Source organism: Pseudophryne corroboree, chromosome 11 (assembly GCF_028390025.1).
Source record: "Pseudophryne corroboree isolate aPseCor3 chromosome 11, aPseCor3.hap2, whole genome shotgun sequence".
Lineage (NCBI taxonomy): Eukaryota > Metazoa > Chordata > Amphibia > Anura > Myobatrachidae > Pseudophryne > Pseudophryne corroboree.
Window position 1 is genome coordinate 151,089,816 of NC_086454.1, and position 20,321 is coordinate 151,110,136.

Consider the following 20,321-nt stretch of genomic DNA (forward strand, 5'->3'; position numbering starts at 1 on the left):
GGGCTCGGAATTCTGAGCCTTTTCCTCGCACCCCCAGTTGCGGGAGAATGTGAAGGAGGAGATGTTGACAGGTCGCGTTCCGCTTGACTTGACAATTTTCTCACCAGCAGGTCTTTCAACCCCAGCAGACTTGTGTCTGCCGGAAAGAGAGATCCAAGGTAGGCTTTAAATCTAGGATCGAGCATGGTGGCCAAAATGTAGTGCTCTGATTTCAACAGATTGACCACCCGTGAATCCTTGTTAAGCGAATTAAGGGCTCCATCCACAAGTCCCACATGCCTAGCGGAATTGCTCCGTGTTAGCTCCTCCTTCAATGTCTCCAGCTTCTTCTGCAAAAGCCTGATGAGGGGAATGACCTGACTCAGGCTGGCAGTGTCTGAACTGACTTCACGTGTGGCAAGTTCAAAGGGCAGCAGAACCTTGCACAACGTTGAAATCATTCTCCACTGCGCTTGAGACAGGTGCATTCCACCTCCTATATCGTGCTCAATTGTATAGGCTTGAATGGCCTTTTGCTGCTCCTCCAACCTCTGAAGCATATAGAGGGTTGAATTCCACCTCGTTACCACTTCTTGCTTCAGATGATGGCAGGGCAGGTTCAGTAGTTTTTGGTGGTGCTCCAGTCTTCTGTACGTGGTGCCTGTACGCCGAAAGTGTCCCGCAATTCTTCTGGCCACCGACAGCATCTCTTGCACGCCCCTGTCGTTTTTTAAATAATTCTGCACCACCAAATTCAAGGTATGTGCAAAACATGGGACGTGCTGGAATTTGCCCATATTTAATGCACACACAATATTGCTGGCGTTGTCCGATGCCACAAATCCACAGGAGAGTCCAATTGGGGTAAGCCATTCCGCGATGATCTTCCTCAGTTGCCGTAAGAGGTTTTCAGCTGTGTGCGTATTCTGGAAAGCGGTGATACAAAGCGTAGCCTGCCTAGGAAAGAGTTGGCGTTTGCGAGATGCTGCTACTGGTGCCGCCGCTGCTGTTCTTGCGGCGGGAGTCCATACATCTACCCAGTGGGCTGTCACAGTCATATAGTCCTGACCCTGCCCTGCTCCACTTGTCCACATGTCCGTGGTTAAGTGGACATTGGGTACAGCTGCATTTTTTAGGACACTGGTGACTCTTTTTCTGAGGTCTGTGTACATTTTCGGTATCGCCTGCCTAGAGAAATGGAACCTAGATGGTATTTGGTACCGGGGACACAGTACCTCCAACAAGTCTCTAGTTGGCTCTGCAGTAATGATGGATACCGGAACCACGTTTCTCACCACCCAGGATGCCAAGGCCTCAGTTATCCGCTTTGCAGTAGGATGACTGCTGTGATATTTCATCTTCCTCGCAAAGGACTGTTGGACAGTCAATTGCTTGGTGGAAGTAGTAAAAGTGGTCTTACGACTTCCCCTCTGGGATGACCATCGACTCCCAGCAGCAACAACAGCAGCGCCAGCAGCAGTAGGCGTTACACGCAAGGATGCATCGGAGGAATCCCAGGCAGGAGAGGAATCATCAGAATTGCCAGTGACATGGCCTGCAGGACTATTGGCATTCCTGGGGAAGGAGGAAATTGACACTGAGGGAGTTGGTGGGGTGGTTTGCGTGAGCTTGGTTACAAGAGGAAGGGATTTACTGGTCAGTGGACTGCTTCCGCTGTCACCCAAAGTTTTTGAACTTGTCACTGACTTATTATGAATGCGCTGCAGGTGACGTATAAGGGAGGATGTTCCGAGGTGGTTAACGTCCTTACCCCTACTTATTACAGCTTGACAAAGGGAACACACGGCTTGACACCTGTTGTCCGCATTTCTGTTGAAATACCTCCACACCGAAGAGCTGATTTTTTTGGTATTTTCACCAGGCATGTCAACGGCCATATTCCTCCCACGGACAACAGGTGTCTCCCCGGGTGCCTGACTTAAACAAACCACCTCACCATCAGAATCCTCCTGGTCAATTTCCTCCCCAGCGCCAGCAACACCCATATCCTCCTCATCCTGGTGTACTTCAACACTGACATCTTCAATCTGACTATCAGGAACTGGACTGCGGGTGCTCCTTCCAGCACTTGCAGGGGGCGTGCAAATGGTGGAAGGCGCATGCTCTTCACGTCCAGTGTTGGGAAGGTCAGGCATCGCAACCGACACAATTGGACTCTCCTTGTGGATTTGGGATTTCGAAGAACGCACAGTTCTTTGCGGTGCTACTGCTTTTGCCAGCTTGAGTCTTTTCATTTTTCTAGCGAGAGGCTGAGTGCTTCCATCCTCATGTGAAGCTGAACCACTAGCCATGAACATAGGCCAGGGCCTCAGCCGTTCCTTGCCACTCCGTGTGGTAAATGGCATATTGGCAAGTTTACGCTTCTCCGACGACAATTTTATTTTAGGTTTTGGAGTCCTTTTTTTACTGATATTTGGCGTTTTGGATTTGACATGCTCTGTACTATGACATTGGGCATCGGCCTTGGCAGACGACGTTGCTGGCATTTCATCGTCTCGGCCATGACTAGTGGCAGCAGCTTCAGCACGAGGTGGAAGTGGATCTTGATCTTTCCCTAATTTTGGAACCTCAACATTTTTGTTCTCCATATTTTAATAGGCACAACTAAAAGGCACCTCAGGTAAACAATGGAGATGGATGGATACTAGTATACAATTATGGACGGACTGCCGAGTGCCGACACAGAGGTAGCTACAGCCGTGAACTACCGTACTGTACTGTGTCTGCTGCTAATATAGACTGGTTGATAAAGAGATGTAGTAGTATGTATGTATGTATAAAGAAGAAAGAAAAAAAAACCACGGGTAGGTGGTATACAATTATGGACGGACTGCCGAGTGCCGACACAGAGGTAGCTACAGCCGCAGACTACCGTACTGTACTGTGTCTGCTGCTAATATAGACTGGTTGATAAAGAGATGTAGTAGTATGTATGTATAAAGAAGAAAGGAAAAAAAAACCACGGGTAGGTGGTATACAATTATGGACGGACTGCCGAGTGCCGACACAGAGGTAGCTACAGCCGTGAACTACCGTACTGTACTGTGTCTGCTGCTAATATAGACTGGTTGATAAAGAGATGTAGTAGTATGTATGTATAAAGAAGAAAGAAAAAAAAACCTCGGGTAGGTGGTATACAATTATGGACGGACTGCCGAGTGCCGACACAGAGGTAGCTACAGCCGTGGACTACCGTACTGTACTGTGTCTGCTGCTAATATAGACTGGTTGATAAAGAGATGTAGTAGTATGTATGTATAAAGAAGAAAGAAAAAAAAACCACGGGTAGGTGGTATACAATTATGGATGGACTGCCGAGTGCCGACACAGAGGTAGCTACAGCCGTGAACTACCGTACTGTGTCTGCTGCGACTGGATGATAAATAATGATATAAAAAATATATATATATATATCACTACTGCAGCCGGACAGGTATATATTATATAATGACGGACCTGCTGGACACTGTCTGTCAGCAGAATGAGTTTTTTATAGAATAAAAAAAAAAAAACACCACACAAGTGAAGTCACACGACGAGTGTTTAACTTTTTCAGGCAATCACAATATAGTATACTACTAACTATACTGGTGGTCAGTGTGGTCAGGTCACTGGTCAGTCACACTGGCAGTGGCACTCCTGCAGCAAAAGTGTGCACTGTTTAATTTTAATATAATATGTACTCCTGGCTCCTGCTATAACCTATAACTGGCACTGCAGTGCTCCCCAGTCTCCCCCACAATTATAAGCTGTGTGAGCTGAGCACAGTCAGATATATATACATAGATGATGCAGCACACTGGGCTGAGCAGTGCACACAGATATGGTATGTGACTGAGTCACTGTGTGTATCGTTTTTTTCAGGCAGAGAACGGATATATTAAATAAAACTGCACTGTCTGGTGGTCACTGTGGTCAGTCACTAGTAAACTCTGCACTCTCTACACTTCTACAGTACTCCTAAGCTCCAGTAAATCAGGTCAATCTCTCTCTCTCTCTCTTCTAATCTAAATGGAGAGGACGCCAGCCACGTCCTCTCCCTATCAATCTCAATGCACGTGTGAAAATGGCGGCGACGCGCGGCTCCTTATATAGAATCCGAGTCTCGCGAGAATCCGACAGCGTCATGATGACGTTCGGGCGCGCTCGGGTTAACCGAGCAAGGCGGGAGGATCCGAGTCTGCTCGGACCCGTGAAAAAAACCATGAAGTTCGGGCGGGTTCGGATTCAGAGAAACCGAACCCGCTCATCTCTACTTTCTGCAGATAATAACAATTTCATCATCCAAAAAAAAACAACAACCAGAAATACTGTATATTACAGCTCTGTTCCAGTCTTAATTATATTTAGCTTTTCACAGACTTTGTACACCCCTTTAAATGCTCTCAAACATATAGCAGCATATCTCAACGCCACTTCCAAAGAATATAATGTCCATGCAATCAACTGTATTACGAAGACGTTCCAGACGTGAATAAAAAACAAATTGTGTTCCCTAATGCACACTGAGTGAAAAATAATAATACAACATAATAATCAGATAATACGGAGATCTTAGTTGCGTATATCTGCAGATATAGGGTTAAGCCCCCAGGCCGATCGACAAGGCTTCTCCGTCACTGGGGGTCCCTAATACTAGGTATGGGTCCGGGGTGCAGGACCCCATCACGTCGCCTTCATATTAACCCTTATTAATTTTCACCTGTGTGCTGACCTGGGGTAGCCAACCTGTGCCGACGTGATGGGGTCCGTATTATCGGATTATTATGTAGTATTATTATTTTTCACTCAGTGTGCATTAGGGAACACAATTTGTTTTCTCTTCCACAGAATTACCCCTCCCTTTTAGCACCTGAGTGAAATCACAATCTGATTGAGCAGCTCACCATCATATGTGCATTGTATTTAGAGAGGCATTTGATGGGTCAGCATTAGGAGGGATTGCTGATTCCAGAGTGCCATTGGAGAAGTCAGGGGTGTCTCCAGGTAAGCTGGCTCTCAGATACTGTAGGAGCCATTATCATGTAGCCTTACACTGGGAATTTAGACCCAGACATATGTGTAATTATTTATGGGGTGGGTGTGGGGTGCGGTAGCCCCTGTGTCGGTATGGCTGGGCGGCTTCAGGTCGGCACACCCTAACACTTTGTTAACACTTATGATTTTCCCTATAACTTTGTATATATTTTTGTATTATTTTAATCACACCACTTACATAGCACTTGTGCTTCTTATTAATTTTCACCTGTGTGCTGACCTGGGGTAGCCGACCTGTGCCGATGTGATGGGGTCCTGCACCCCGGACCCATACCTAGTCTTAGGGACCCCCAGTGAAGCGAGAAGCCTTGTCGATCGGCCTGGGGGCTTAACCCTATACCTGCAGATATACGCAACTAAGATCTCCGTATTATCCGATTATTACGTAGTATTATTATTTTTCACTCAGTGTGCATTAGGGAACACAATTTGTTTTTTCTTCCACAGAATTACCCCTCCCTTTTAGCACCTGAGTGAAATCACAATCTGATTGAGCAGCTCACCATCATATGTGCATTCTGAATAAAAAACCAAAAGTAATTTATTTAAAAGCTTGCATAATCCTCAAGGTAAAAAATAAATAAATAAAAAAAAAAAAACTTCCTTTAGAAATAAACAGAGTTCAGCGGCAATAGCTTCGGCTGTATATTGTAAACACTGGGGAATGATCTCACCGGACCCGTAAGACTCCTGATGTAATGCGGTGTATCCTCTTACACTGGCACTGCAGTTACCCATGTTGATGTTTAAGATCTTTCCACCACTAGCTGCCTTACAGTCTCCGGTTCCCCAGGCACCTTCCGATGCTGCCGATTCTCCCTCTCTGTTCAAAGTTAAACTGCTCCCCGGCTGTAGTATTGTGACCAGGTCCACCTACAGCCGACGCGTTTCCACCCAGTATATAATTAAGATTGGAACAGCGCTGTAATATATTTGTTTTTTCTCTTACGTCCTAGAGGATGCTGGGGTCCATTTTAGTACCATGGGGTATAGACTGTTCCGCAGGAGCCTTCGGCACTTTAAGACTTTTCAACAGTGTGAACTGGCTCCTCCCTCTATGCCCCTCCTCTATACCTCAGTTTAGAAAATGTGCCCAGGAGACTGGATGCACACTAGTGGAGCTCTACAGAGCTTTGCTGGAAAAAGACTCTTAGGTTTTTTATTTTTCAGGGAAGCTGGTGGCAACAGCTTCCCTGCTTCATAGGACTTAGGGGAGGGGGAGGGGGGGGGGGGAAGTAGGAACCAACTTCTCAATTAGTTAATGGTTCTGTTTCCGCTAACAGGACACCATTAGCTCCTGAAGGGTACTGAACACAGCCCAAGCCTGGCCAGCATTTCCTCCTACAGCACTGCCGCCACCCCCTAACAGAGCCAGAAGTCAGGTGAGTATATTACCGGAGTCCTGCAGAAAGGGGATCCACCGGTCATCGTTGGCGGCATACAGATACACGCGCAGCGGCGGGACGCTGCACGCCATGTCTCTCAGCACGAGGGTGCCAGAACACTCGCTGGGTGCCATTTTCTCCTGCAGAAACTCCAGTGTGAAGCTCCTGAACGCTGTTTCTCCTCATGACAACGCTGATACAAGTACAGGGTGTTATAGAAGGGGCAGAGAGTATTCATTATAATTAGGTGTGTGGGCCTATTATTGGTATATGCGCTGTAAGTGGGTAATATATCCACAATTCACAATAAGGCGCAGTGTGTGGACTGGCAAAAACCTCTGTGTCTCTCTGACAGACTTTAGTGTGGGTCTGTCCCCAATAGCTCGTGTGTGTGTGTGGTGTGTGTGTGTGTGTGTGTGTGTGTTGTGTGTACACAGGTGTGTAACATGTCAGACATTGGGGAGGGTTCTTCCCAGGAAGAACCCATTTTAGATACACAAGAGGGTAATATGGTGGCCCTTCCCTCTCAGAAGGAGTCGGAGTGGGTGAGAATGTTGCAAAAGAATGTGTCAATGCTTGCAAAGAAATTCTCTGAGTCTGAACAACAGACTAAATATTGGAGGCAGTCTGTGGAGGATGCACTGTTTACTGACCCCTCCATATCATCCAATTCCCAGAAAAGGTCTCTGGCCCAGATAATGCAAGGGGACACAGACACAGATTCCGACTCGGACGTCAACATTGGGGATTTGAGAGGGGTAGACCCCAAATTAGCCAAAAGCATACAATGTATGATAGTTGCTATAAAAGGAAGTGTTGGAGTTTCCTGAAACACTTGTCCCTGAGGAAAAGGATTATTTTAAATTAAATAAAAAGCAAGTTGTGACTTTTCCTCCTTCAAAAGGATTTGAATGCATTCTTTGAAGAATCCTGGGCTAACCCAGAGAAGAAATGTACCCTTCCCAGAAGGATACGTGTAGCGTACCCTTTCCCTGAGGAAGACAGGCAGAAATGGGAGACACCCCCAATGATAGACACCTCAGTTTCTCGGATGTCTAAGAAAAATTGTTTTGCCTGCCCCTGGTTCAGCCTCTTTAAAAGATCCAATTGACGGTAAATTAGAAACAACCCTGAAATCCATATATACGACTAACGGAACGGTGCTCAGGCCCACCATTGCTTGTGCGTGGGTGGGTAACGCTGTGGAAAAATGGTCTGACAACTTGCTTGTTAACATAGACACAGTTGACAGGGATGACATAGTCCTAACTCTCGGCCATATCAAAGATGCTGCAGGTTACTTAGTTGAAGCTATGAAGGATATTTGGTTGCGGAGTTCAAGATCCTCCGCTATGGCGATTTCAGCCCGCAGGGCGCTGTGGATCCGCCAATGGAATGCTGATGCGGAATCAAAAAAGAACATTGAGGCGCTTCCTTACAATGGAGAAGCCCTCTTTGGAGACAAGCTGGATGCCATGATTTCAACAACTACATCAGGCAAGTCAGCATTTCTGCCTTCCGCAGCTGCTCCACCTAGGAAAGGATTTCATTCTCATACGATGCAATCCTTTTCGGCCCAACAAGTCCAAAAAGGCAACGGGTACCCCCTTCTTCGCAGGAAGAGGGCGAGGAAGGGGTAAAAAATCTACAACACCATCAGGCTCACAGGAGCAGAAGTCAACAGCTATTTCTGCTAAAACCTCAGCATGACGCTGGGGCTCCCCTGCGGGAGTACGATCGGGTGGGGGCATGTCTACAATCTTTCAGCCAGGTCTGGGTTCACTCAGATCTGGATCCTTGGGTATTGCAGATAGTATCCCAAGGGTACAAATTGGAATTTCAGGACCTTCCCCCATGCCGATTTTTCAAATCACCCTTACCAGCTTCTGTTCGGGACAGAGCAAAAGTGCTGAACGCAATAGAGAAATTATGTCAAGACAATGTAATTTCCGTAGTTCCTGTGTCACAACAGGAAAAAAGGGTTTTATTCAAGCCTGTTTGTAGTGCCGAAACCGGATGGCTCGGTCAGACCGATTTTAAACCTAAAGACTCTGAACCTTTATTTGAAAAGGTTCAAATTCAAGATGGAATCCCTGAGAGCGGTGATCTCCAGCTTGGAGGAAAAGGAATTTCTGGTATCGATGGACATCAAAGATGCTTATTTACATGTTCCCATCTACCCGCCGCATCAGGCATACCTGAGGTTTGCGGTGCAGGACTGCCACTACCAGTTCCAAACATTGCCTTTCGGGCTCTCCACAGCTCCGAGAATATTCACCAAGGTGATGGCGGAGATGATGGTTCTTCTTCGCAAGAAAGGAGTCAAAGTCATCCCATACTTGGAGGATTCTCCTCATAAAAGCGAGATCCAGGGAAAAACTAGTGCAGAACATTGCACTTTCCCTGACGGTGCTTCAACAGCACGGTTGGATCATAAACCTTCCAAAATCACAATTGGAACCCACAATGAGGTTATCATTTCTGGGAATCATATTGGACACGGAAGCACAGAAAGTATTCCTACCGGTGGAAAAGGCTCTGGAGATCCAGAGGATGGTCAAACAAGTTTTAAAACCAGCACGCGTATCGATTCATCAGTGCATCCGCCTGCTGGGGAAGATGGTAGCGGCCTACGAGGCTCTACAATTTGGCCGATTCCACGCCAGGGTGTTCCAATGGGACCTACTGGACAAGTGGTTCGGATCGCACCTACACATGCACCGGAGGATAATCCTGTCAACAAAAGCCAGTATTTCACTCTTGTGGTGTCTTCAAAGTTCTCACCTCCTGGAGGGATGCAGGTTTGGGATTCAGACTTGGATCCTGGTAACCACAGATGCAAGTCTCCGAGGTTGGGAAGCAGTCACGCAAGGGGAAAGCTTCCAAGGACGATGGTCAAGTCAAGAAGTACTCCTTCACATAAACATTCTGGAATTGAGAGCTGTGTACAACAGCCTTCATCAAGCGGCACACCTTCTTCAAGGTCGTCCCATACAGATCCAGTCAGACAATGCAACGGCAGTAGCTTACATAAACCGCCAGGGCGGAACGAAAAGCAGAGCGACAATGGCAGAGGTGACAAAGATACTCCTCTGGGCAGAAAGACATGCAAAAGCTCTGTCGGCAATTTTCATTCCGGGAGTGGACAACTGGGAAGCAGACTTCCTCAGCAGACACAATCTCCACCCAGGAGAATGGGGCCTCCACCCAGAATTCTTTGCAGAGGTAGCAGATCTTTGGGGCGTTCCTCAAGTAGATATGATGGCATCACGTCTCAACCAGAAGCTGCAGAAATATTGTTCCAGGTCAAGAGACCCACAAGCAATAGCAGTGGATGCACTGGTGACCCAGTGGGTGTTTCAGTCGGTGTATCTGTTCCCTCCACTTCCACTAATACCAAAAGTTCTCAAGATCATCAGAAGAACAAGGGTTCGAGCAATTCTCATTGCTCCAGACTGGCCTAGGAGGACTTGGTATCTAGATCTTCAGGAGTTATTACTGGAAGATCCTTAGCCTCTTCCTCTTCGCGAGGACCTGCTTCAGCAGGGGCCGTTTATCAAGACTTACCGCGGCTGCGTTTGACGGCATGGCTGCTGAGCGCCAGATCCTAGCCAGTAAGGGTAATCCCAATGAAGTCATTCCCACACTTATTCTGGCCAGGAAAGGGGTAACGTCCAAACATTACCATCGTATTTGGAGAAAATATGTATCTTGGTGTGAATCCAAGAAGTCTCCTGCGGTGGAGTTTAAATTAGGATGTCTTCTCATATTTCTACAGGCGGGTGTGGATACTGGCTTGAGATTAGGGTCTATCAAGGTCCAAATTTCGGCCTTGTCCATTTTCTTTCAGAAACAGTTGGCTTTCCTTCCTGAGGTCCAAATGTTCGTGAAAGGGGTTCTGCGCATCCAACCTCCCTTTATGCCTCCTGCGGCGCCATGGGATCTTAATGTGGTGTTGCAGTTCCTTAAATCGGACTGGTTTGAGCCTCTACAAGAGGCAGAGTTGAAGTTTCTCACTTGGAAAGTGGTCATGCTGTTGGCCTTGGCCTCAGGCAGACGAATAAGGGGCTCTGTCACACAAGAGTCCTTATTTGATTTTTCATGAAGATAGAGCTGAACTGCGGACGCATCAGCATTTTCTTCCAAAGGTTGTGTCTTATTTCCATATCAACCAACCTGTGGTGGTGCCAGTGGCTTCTGACACCTCAGCCGTTTCAAAAAGTCCTTGGATGACGTCAGAGCATTGAGGACTTATGTTGCAAGAACGGCTCGGATAAGGAACAGAATCTTTGTTTGTCCTCTATGACCCCAACAAGATTGGGGGTCCTGCTTCTAAGCAGACTATTGCGCGCTGGATCAGAGGTACCATTCAGCACGCTTATTCCACAGCAGGATTGCCGTTACCGAGTTCGGTAAAGGCCCAGGAAGAAGTGGGTTCTTCCTGGGCGGCTGCCCGGGGTGTCTCGGCGTTGCAAATTTGCCGAGCAGCTACTTGGTCAAGGGCAAACACGTTTGCTAAGTTTTACAGGTTTGACACCTTGGCTGCTGACGACCTTCAGTTTGGTCAGTCAGTTCTACAGGAACATTAGCACTTTCCCGCCCATACTGGGAGCTTTGGTACATCCCCATGGTACTGAAATGGACCCCAGGATCCTCTAGGATGTAAGAGAAAATAGGATTTTAAAATTACCTCAGCATCCACTAGGACGATAGAGAAATTACCTACCTGTAAATCCTTTTCTCGTAGTCCAAAGAGGATGCTGGGCGCCCGCCCAGTGCTAATTTTTCCTGCAGAATTACGTTTTATCTTTTTACACAGGTTCTCATGTGTTAAGATGTTCACAGCTGTTGCGTTATGCATGCACGTTAGCATGGGTTATGTTGAAAGCCATGTTAGGCGGCATGTTTTGTATGGTGTGAGCTGGTGTGAATCTCGCCACTAGTTTAATGTAAATTCTTCTCTCAAAGTTGTCAGTCTCCTCGGGCACAGTTCCTATACTGAGGTCTGGAGGAGGGGCAAAGAGGGAGGAGCCAGTTCACACTGTTGAAAAGTCTCAAAGTGCCGAAGGCTGCTGCGGAACAGTCTATACCTCATGGTACTAAAATGGACCCCATCATCGTCTACGGACTACGAGAAAAGGATTTACCGGTAGGTAATTGAAATCCTATTTTTTTGGATGATGACATGACAAAATCCAGTCTATCAGACACATGAAAATAATTCTCTTTCAACTATGCAGGGGAATTTAATTAGAAGCAAAGGCTGCAATTAGCCGGAGAATTGGCACATTGGCATTAATTGAACCGCCCGCTACAATTACACCATCTACTCCAAAGTTATGATTATCCCTTTCATGACTTGTTCAGAGGCATATTTTTAAAACACAACACATTGTGTACCCCAAATACCCAACATACATTATGTAGATATCGTTTTTGGAACAGTTTGAGCATCTTCATAAAAAAAAAAAAAAGAAAAAATTATTATATTATAATATATATATATATATATATATATATATATATATATATATATATATATATATATATATATATATATATATATATATCTCACACACACATATACACATTTCTTTATCTATGATTTTCTTGTTTATACCAGACGGTTTACTAAGCCTTGGCATACAACCAGTGTTTCCAGTGGCAGCGTCAGTAACTAGTACAAGAGTGTGTGGAAGAAGAGCGGACTCCTTGTTCACAATTCATTAGAAAATGGAGCGCACAACCGCTAAAGACCCCTCTGCCTAAATACCTTCCTTCTTGTGCACTTACTAATATCTGTAAGAGGAGTGCAACCCACGATCCAACATTGTGAAATATAACTTGTTTAATACTAGCACATAATTCTCAATATATATTGGGCCCCTAAGATCCATAGATTATAATCAAATGCATATTTAGGTCTTCTAATAAGAAGTCTGCAGTAAAGGAGCACATTTAACTTGTATCACCATATAGAGATATTTCAATTACACACTAAGATTGTGTTTTTTTTTTATTATTTCTTACAGTGACAAGTGCAAAGGATAAATTCTGATTTTTACAAAGGAAATATACACAGCCATAGATGTAGTAATTTAGGAAAACCACAAGGTGACGTACCAGATATTGTTCCTCCACATAAATCCTTATTGCGTCTCTCCTTCGCTCTTGTCTTTACTCTTCCGTCGCAATAAACCCATAAGCATCCCATGGAAACTCCTGCTCCCACACATCTGAGTTGCAGCACCTGCACTCTTAGGACGGGCGAGGGCCTGGGGAAATTTGTTACCAAGTCAAAGATAAGTCATAGCTAATCCAGGAAAAAGGATTTATAGGTGTTAGCATACTGTAGAATTATAGGTAAAACTTTGTTCACAGTTTATGAAAGGTCAATTTTCTATATATGAAGGGACTGCAAAATGGGATCCGGTCTCTATGTCGACATTGTCTAGGTCAGGGATGGGGAACCTTCGGCCCTCCAGCTGTTGTTGAACTACCCATACCAGCATGCCCTGCAACAGTTTTTACATGGCCAAATAGCAAAACTGTAGCAAGGCATGCTGGTCTGTGTAGTTCAACAACAGCTGGAGGGCCGAAGGTTCCCCATCCCTGGTCTAGGTCGATCATTACTGGCCAACAGTAAGTAGGTCAACATGGTTTCTAGGTCGACATGAGTTTTTCACATTTTTTTTTTTTTTTACTTTTTCATAATTTACGCTCCACGTGGACTACAATTGGGAACGGTAACCTGTGCTGAGCGCAGTGATAGCTGAGCGAGGCACCTTGTTCCGAAGCTCGCAAGCCATGCGAGGGGACACGGTGCACTAATTGGGGTTCTCTCTCACTGTACAAAAGAAAACTACACCAAAAAAAAATAAAAAAATAAAAATAGGATTTTAATACCTACCGGTAAATCCTTTTCTCTTAGTCCGTAGAGGATGCTGGGGATGCTTCAAGAACCATGGGGTATAGACTGGATCCGCAGGAGACATGGGCACTTTTAGACTTTAAAAAGGGGTGTGAACTGGCTCCTCCCTCTATGCCCCTCCTCCAGACTCCAGTTATAGGAACTGTGCCCAGGGAGACGGACATTTAGAGGAAAAGGATTTAATTTTTTTAAACTAAGGTGAGAATCATACCAGCTCACACCTTCAACATGGCATTCAACAACAATGCATGCAACGGCATGACTAACATCAGCCCCAGACTGACTGAACTCAACACAACATGTGTGTAACCATAACCAATAACTGCAGATACAGCCCGCGCTGGGACGGGCGCCCAGCATCCTCTACGGACTCAGAGAAAAGGATTTACCGGTAGGTATAAAAAATTTTCTCATACGTCCTAGAGGATGCTGGGGATGCTTCAAGAACCATGGGGTTTATACCAACACTCTAGAATGGGCGAGAGAGTGCGGATGACTCTGCAGCACTGATTGACCAAACAAGAGGTCCTCCTCAGCCAGGGTATCAAACTTGTAAAACTTCGCAAAGGTGTTTGATCCCGACCAAGTAGCAGCTCCGCAAAGCTGTAATACCGAGACCCCTCGGGCAGCCGCCCAGGATGAGTCCACCTTTATGGTAGAATGGGCCTTCACCGATTTCGGTAACGGCAATCCTGCCATAGAATGAGCCTGCTGAATCATATTACAGATCCAGAGTGCAATAGTCTGCTTGGAAGCAGGAGCCCCAATCTTGTTGGGAGCCCACAGGACAAACAGAGCCTCTGTTTTCCTAATATGAGCCATTCTGGCAACATAGATTTTCAAAGCTCTGACCACATAGAGAGACTTCGATTCCGCCAAGGCGTCAGTAGCCACTGGCACCACAATAGGATGGTTTACGTGAAACGAAACCACTTTTGGCAGAAATTGCTGACGAGTTCTCAACTCCGCTCTATCTGCATGGAAGATTAAATAGGGGCTTTTGTGAGACAAAGCCGCCAATTCAGACACCCGCCTTGCGGATGCCAAGGCCAACAGCATGACTACTTTCCAAGTAAGGAATTTCAACTCAACCTTACGCAAAGGTTCAAACCAATGAGATCGCCGGAACTGCAACACCACATTAAGATCCCATGGTGCCACTGGGGGCACAAAGGGAGGTTGGATGTGCAGCACGCCCTTCGCGAAGGTCTGAACTTCTGGAAGAGAGGCCAATTCTTTCTGAAAGAAAATAGATAAGGTCGAAATTTGTACTTTAATGGAGCCTAACTTTAGGCCCGCATCCACACCTGCTTGCAAAAAATGGAGCAAATGCCCCAGCTGAAATTCTTCCGTAGGAGCCTTCTTAGATTCACACCAAGACACATATATTCTCCAAATACGGTGGTAATGCTTCGCCGTTACTTCTTTTCTAGCCTGAAGTAGTGTGGGAATGACTTCACTGGGAATACCCTTTCAGGCTAGGATTTGGCGTTCAACCGCCATGCCGTCAAACGCAGCCGCGGTAAGTCTTGATACACGCACGGTCCTTGCTGTGACAGGTCCTCTCGTAGAGGAAGAGGCCAGGGATCTTCTATGAGTAATTCTTGAAAGTCTGGATACCAAGCCCTCCTTGGCCAGTCCGGAACAATGAGGATCGCCTGAACCTTTGTTCTTCTTATGATCTTTACCACCTTTGGAATGAGTGGAAGTGGAGGGAACACATAGACCGACTGAAACACCCACGGTGTCACCAGGGCGTCCACCGCTATTGCTTGAGGGTCCCTCGACTTGGAACAATATCTCTGAAGTTTCTTGTTGAGGCGGGACGCTATCATGTCTATTTGAGGAATTCCCCAACGACTTGTCACTTCTGCAAAGACCTCTTGATGAAGACCCCACTCTCCTGGATGGAGATCGTGTCTACTGAGGAAGAATGCTTCCCAGGTTGTCCACTCCTGGAATGAAGACTGCTGACAGAGCGCTTGCATGATTCTCCGCCCAACTAAGAACTTTTGTGGCCTCCGCAATCGCCACTCTGCTCTTTGTCCGCCCTGGCGGTTTATGTACGCCACTGCTGTTACGTTGTCTAACTGAATCAAGACGGGCAGACCGCGAAGATGTTCCGCTTGCCGAAGGCCGTTGTAAATGGCCCTTAATTCCAGAATGTTTATGTGCAGACAAGCTTCCTGGCTTGACCATTTTCCCTGGAAATTTTCCCCCTGTGTGACTGCTCCCCAGCCTCGGAGACTTGCATCCGTGGTCACCAGGATCCAATCCTGGATCCCGAACCTGCGTCCCTCTAGGAGGTGAGAACTGTGCAGCCACCACAGGAGAGAGATTCTGGTCCTGGAAGATAGGATTATTTTCCGGTGCATGTGGAGGTGAGACCCGGACCACTTGTCCAACAGGTCCCACTGAAACACCCTGGCATGGAACCTGCCAAACTGAATGGCCTCGTAGGCCGCCACCATCTTCCCCAGCAACCGAGTGCATTGAAGAATCGACACTCTTGCCGGTTTCAGAATCTGTTTTACCATGTTCTGTATTTCCAGAGCCTTTTTCCACTGGAAGAAAAACTCTGTAATTCTGTATCCAGAATCATACCCAAGAACAACAGCCGTGTTGTCAGAACCAATTGTGATTTTGGCAAGTTTAGGAGCCAACCATGTTGTTGCAGAATTGTCAGGGAGAGCGTAACGTTGTTCAGTAATTTCTCCTTGGATCTCGCCTTTATCAGGAGATCGTCCAAGTACGGGATAATTGTGATTCCCTGCTTGTGCAGGAGAACCATCATTTCCGCCATAATCTTGGTGAAAATCCTCGGAGCCGTGGCCAGACCAAACGGCAACGTCTGAAATTGGTAATGACAATCCTGGACAGCTAACCTCAGATAAGCCTGATGTGGAGGATATATGGGGACGTGCAAGTAGGCATCCTTTATGTCGACCGACACCATAAAATCCCCCTCCTCCAGACTGGAGATCACTGCTCGGAGAGATTCCATCTTGAATTTGAATTTTTTTAGATAGAAGTTGAGGGATTTTAGGTTCAGAATCAGTCTGACTGAGCCATCCGGCTTCGGGACCATGAACAGGCTCGAATAAAAGCCTTCCCCCTGTTGTGACGGGGGTACCATGACAATGACTTGATTTTGACACAGCTTTAGTATTGCAGCGCATACTACCTCCCTTTCTGGAAGAGAAGCTGGCAAGGCCGATTTGAAAAATCGGTGAGGGGGCACGTCTTGAAACTCCAATTTGTACCCTTGGGCTACTATTTCTAATACCCAAAGATCCAGGGCCGAGCGAACCCAGACCTGACTGAAGAGTTGGAGACGTGCCCCCACCGGTGCGGACTCCCGCAGAGGAGCCCCAGCGTCATGCGGTGGATTTGGTAGAAGCCGGGGAGGACTTCTGCTCTTGGGAACTTGCCACAGCCTGTGACCTTTTTCCCCTTCCTCTTCCTCTTGTAGCAAGGAAGGAAGACCCTCGTCCTTTTTTGTATTTATTGGGCCGAAAGGACTGCATCTGATAGTGGGGCGTTTTCTTTTGTTGTGCAGGAACATAAGGTAGGAACGATGACTTACCCGCGGTAGCCATAGATACCAGGTCAGTGAGGCCGTCACCAAACAAGACACTACAGTTAAACGGCAGAGACTCCATAGTCTTCTTAGAGTCAGCATCAGCATTCCATTGATGAATCCATAATGCCCTCCTAGCCGAGACTGCCATGGCATTGGCCCTTGATCCCAAAAGGCCAATATCCCTCGCAGCTTCCTTTAGATAGGCTGCAGCGTCCCTGATATGACCCAGTGTCAAAAGCACGCTATCCCTGTCCAGGGAATCCATATCAGATGACAAGTTATCTGCCCACTTTTCAATGGCGCTACTCACCCATGCCGATGCAACTGCAGGCCTGAGCAGCGTACCTGTAGTGACATAACTGGATTTTAGTGTATTTTCCTGCTTACGATCTGCAGGATCCTTTAGGGCTGCCGTGTCAGGAGACGGAAGCCCCACCTTTTTGGACAGCCGCGATAGAGCTTTGTCCACCGTGGGGGTTGACTCCCACTTTTCCCTGTCCCCAGAGGGGAATGGATATGCCACCGGAATTCTCTTGGGAACCTGTGACTTTTTGTCAGGATTTTCCCAAGCTTTTTCAAAAAGAGCGTTCAGTTCATGAGAGGGAGGAAACGTCACCTCAGGTTTCTTTCCCTTAAACATGCAGACACTAGTATCAGGAACAGCAGGGTCCTCCATGATATGTAATACGACTTTTATCGCCACAATCATGTACTGAATGCTCTTAGCCAGTTTAGGATTCAATCTGGCATCACTATAGTCGACACTGGAATCAGAGTCCGTGTCGGTATCTGTATCTGCTATCTGGGTAAATGAACGCTTCTGTGACCCCAAGGGGGTCTGAACTTGCGACAATGCATCCTCCATGGATTTTCAACCGAACCACATTTGCATTCAAAACACTCAACATATTTACCCAATCAGCCGTCGGCGGTGCCGACACAGTCACTCCCACAGTCTTTTCTGCCCCCACTCCAGCCTCCTCCTGGGAAGAGCACTCAGCCTCAGACATGTCCACACACGCATACCGACACCCACAACCACACTGGGGCTATAGGGGACAGACCCACAGCAAAGCCTGTTAGAGAAACACAGAGGGAGTTTTGCCAGCTCACAACCCAGCGCCCATCCCGATACTGAAACAATTAAAATAATGCCTCAGCCCTGTTAGTGCTTTTTATACTAATAAAACAGCACCAAAATACTGTGTACTGTGCCCCCCCCCCCACTTGTACAGCAGTGTAGGAGGTCAGGACCAGCATCTCTGCAGCTATGTGAAGAGAACATGGCGCTGATTAGAGCTGTGAGGGCTAAGCCATGCCCCCTTAATGGCGCGCTTCAGTCCCGCTAATTTTCATATTCTTTATACTGGCGGGGGTCTGGACATAGTGCCAAAGCACTGTATTCCTTTTTTGCCAGGTATTTATGAGGTATTATGCTGCCCAGGGCGCCCCCCCTGCAACGCCACTGTATGTGCGGGAGCATGGCGCGCTGCGCGGTACCTCAAAGACACTGAAGTCTTCTGCCATCATTGAAGTCTTCTGATCTTCTTTTACTCACCCGTCTTCTGACTTCTGGCTCTGCAAGGGGGGGTGACGGCGCGGCTCCGGGAACGAGCATCTAGGCGTACCTAGCGATCAGACCCTCTGGAGCTAATGGTGTCCAGTAGCCTAAGAAGCAGAGCCTTGAAACTCACAGAAGTAGGTCTGCTTCTCTCCCCTCACTCCCACGATGCAGGGAGCCTGTTGCCAGCAGGTCTCCCTGAAAATAATAAACCTAACAAAGTCTTTTTCTGAGAAACTCTGGAGAGCTCCTCAGTGTGCATCCAGTCTCACTGGGCACAGAATCTAACTGGAGTCTGGAGGAGGGGCATAGAGCGAGGAGCCAGTTCACACCCCTTTTAAAGTCTTAAAGTGCCCATGTCTCCTACGGATCCTGTCTATACCCCATGGTTCTTGAAGCATCCCCAGCATCCTCTAGGACGTATGAGAAAAAAAAAGTTAAAAACTCATGTCGACCTAGTCCCTGTCGACCTACTTACTGTCGACCAAAAGTGGTTGACCTAGACACTGTTGACCTAAGTCTATTCTATCTAACACAGGGGTTCTCAAACTCGGTCCTCAGGACCCCACACAGTGCATGTTTTGCAGGTAACCCAGCAAGTGCACAGGTGTATTAATTACTCACAGACACATTTTAAAAGGTCCACAGGTGGAGCTAATTATTTCACTTTTGATTTTGTGAGGAGACCTGCAAAACATGCACTGTGTGGGGTCCTGAGGACCGAGTTTGAGAACCTGTGATCTAACATACCACACCCCTGCAAAATGCCTAAGTGAAGCAAGACCAATGGCCCTCATTCCGAGTTGATCGGTCGCAAGGCGAATTTAGCAGAGTTACACACGCTAAGCCGCCGCCTACTGGGAGTGAATCTTAGCTTCTTAAAATTGCGACCGATGTATTCGCAATATTGCGATTACTAACTACTTAGCAGTTTCAGAGTAGCTCCAGACTTACTCTGCCTGTGCGATCATTTCAGTGCTTGTCGTTCCTGGTTGACGTCACAAACACACCCAGCGTTCGCCCAGGCACTCCCACCGTTTCTCCGGCCACTCCTGCGTTTTTTCCGGAAACGGTAGCGTTTTCAGCCACACGCCCCTGAAACGCCGTGTTTCCGCCCAGTAACACCCATTTCCTGTCAATCACATTACGATCGCCGGAGCGAAGAAAAAGCCGTGAGTAAAAATACTTTCTTCATAGTAAAGTTACTTGGCGCAGTCGCAGTGCGAACATTGCGCATGCGCACTAAGCGGATTTTCACTGCGATGCGATGAAAAATACCGAGCGAACAACTCGGAATGAGGGCCAATATTCAGAATTCCTCACAAAAAACCCCAAACATGCATTCCTGGCAGTGACTGAACAGAGGGAACACGAACGGTTGTATATACCGGAATAAAGGTTAATTTGCATAAATTGTTAATCAATGAAAATTGATCTAAATAGATTTATTTCTGGAACTAAAACACACTTACTAACAGACAATTTTTGATATTAGTTTTTATATGTTTGTAAATGTGTGTTTTAGCCTGAAACACAACATCGATTAAAAATCAATAAAATAATTAAAATTGACCTTTAGTAAATATACCCCCAACTATGTGATGTGATGTTTGGTCTACTCTCTTGTCTTGGGCCTTCATCTTGTTGGCTGTGCAGTAAAATTTATTACAAAATATGAACAATATAATCAGGGTCAGACTGGCCCCGATTATCGGAAACCCCCGGTTGGCACCACTACCTGGTGGCCCACCCTTTCCTCTAGGAATCAGATTCCAGATTGTGCACTTGAATTCATACATTGTTACATTATACTGCACAGGACTG

The 20,321-nt window shown here is 46.7% G+C and overlaps 1 protein-coding gene across 1 annotated transcript in view; it reads right to left on the bottom strand.

Moving 5' to 3' along the window:
- The window catches only part of BAD (BCL2 associated agonist of cell death), a 71,681-nt gene that overhangs the window by 17,939 nt on the left and 33,421 nt on the right, over positions 1-20,321 (bottom strand). The window contains exon 4 of the mRNA XM_063944965.1: positions 12,546-12,697. Within this exon, the coding sequence (XP_063801035.1) occupies positions 12,572-12,697 (126 nt within the window). The 3' untranslated portion in view covers positions 12,546-12,571. The remainder of the gene's footprint in view (positions 1-12,545; positions 12,698-20,321) is intronic.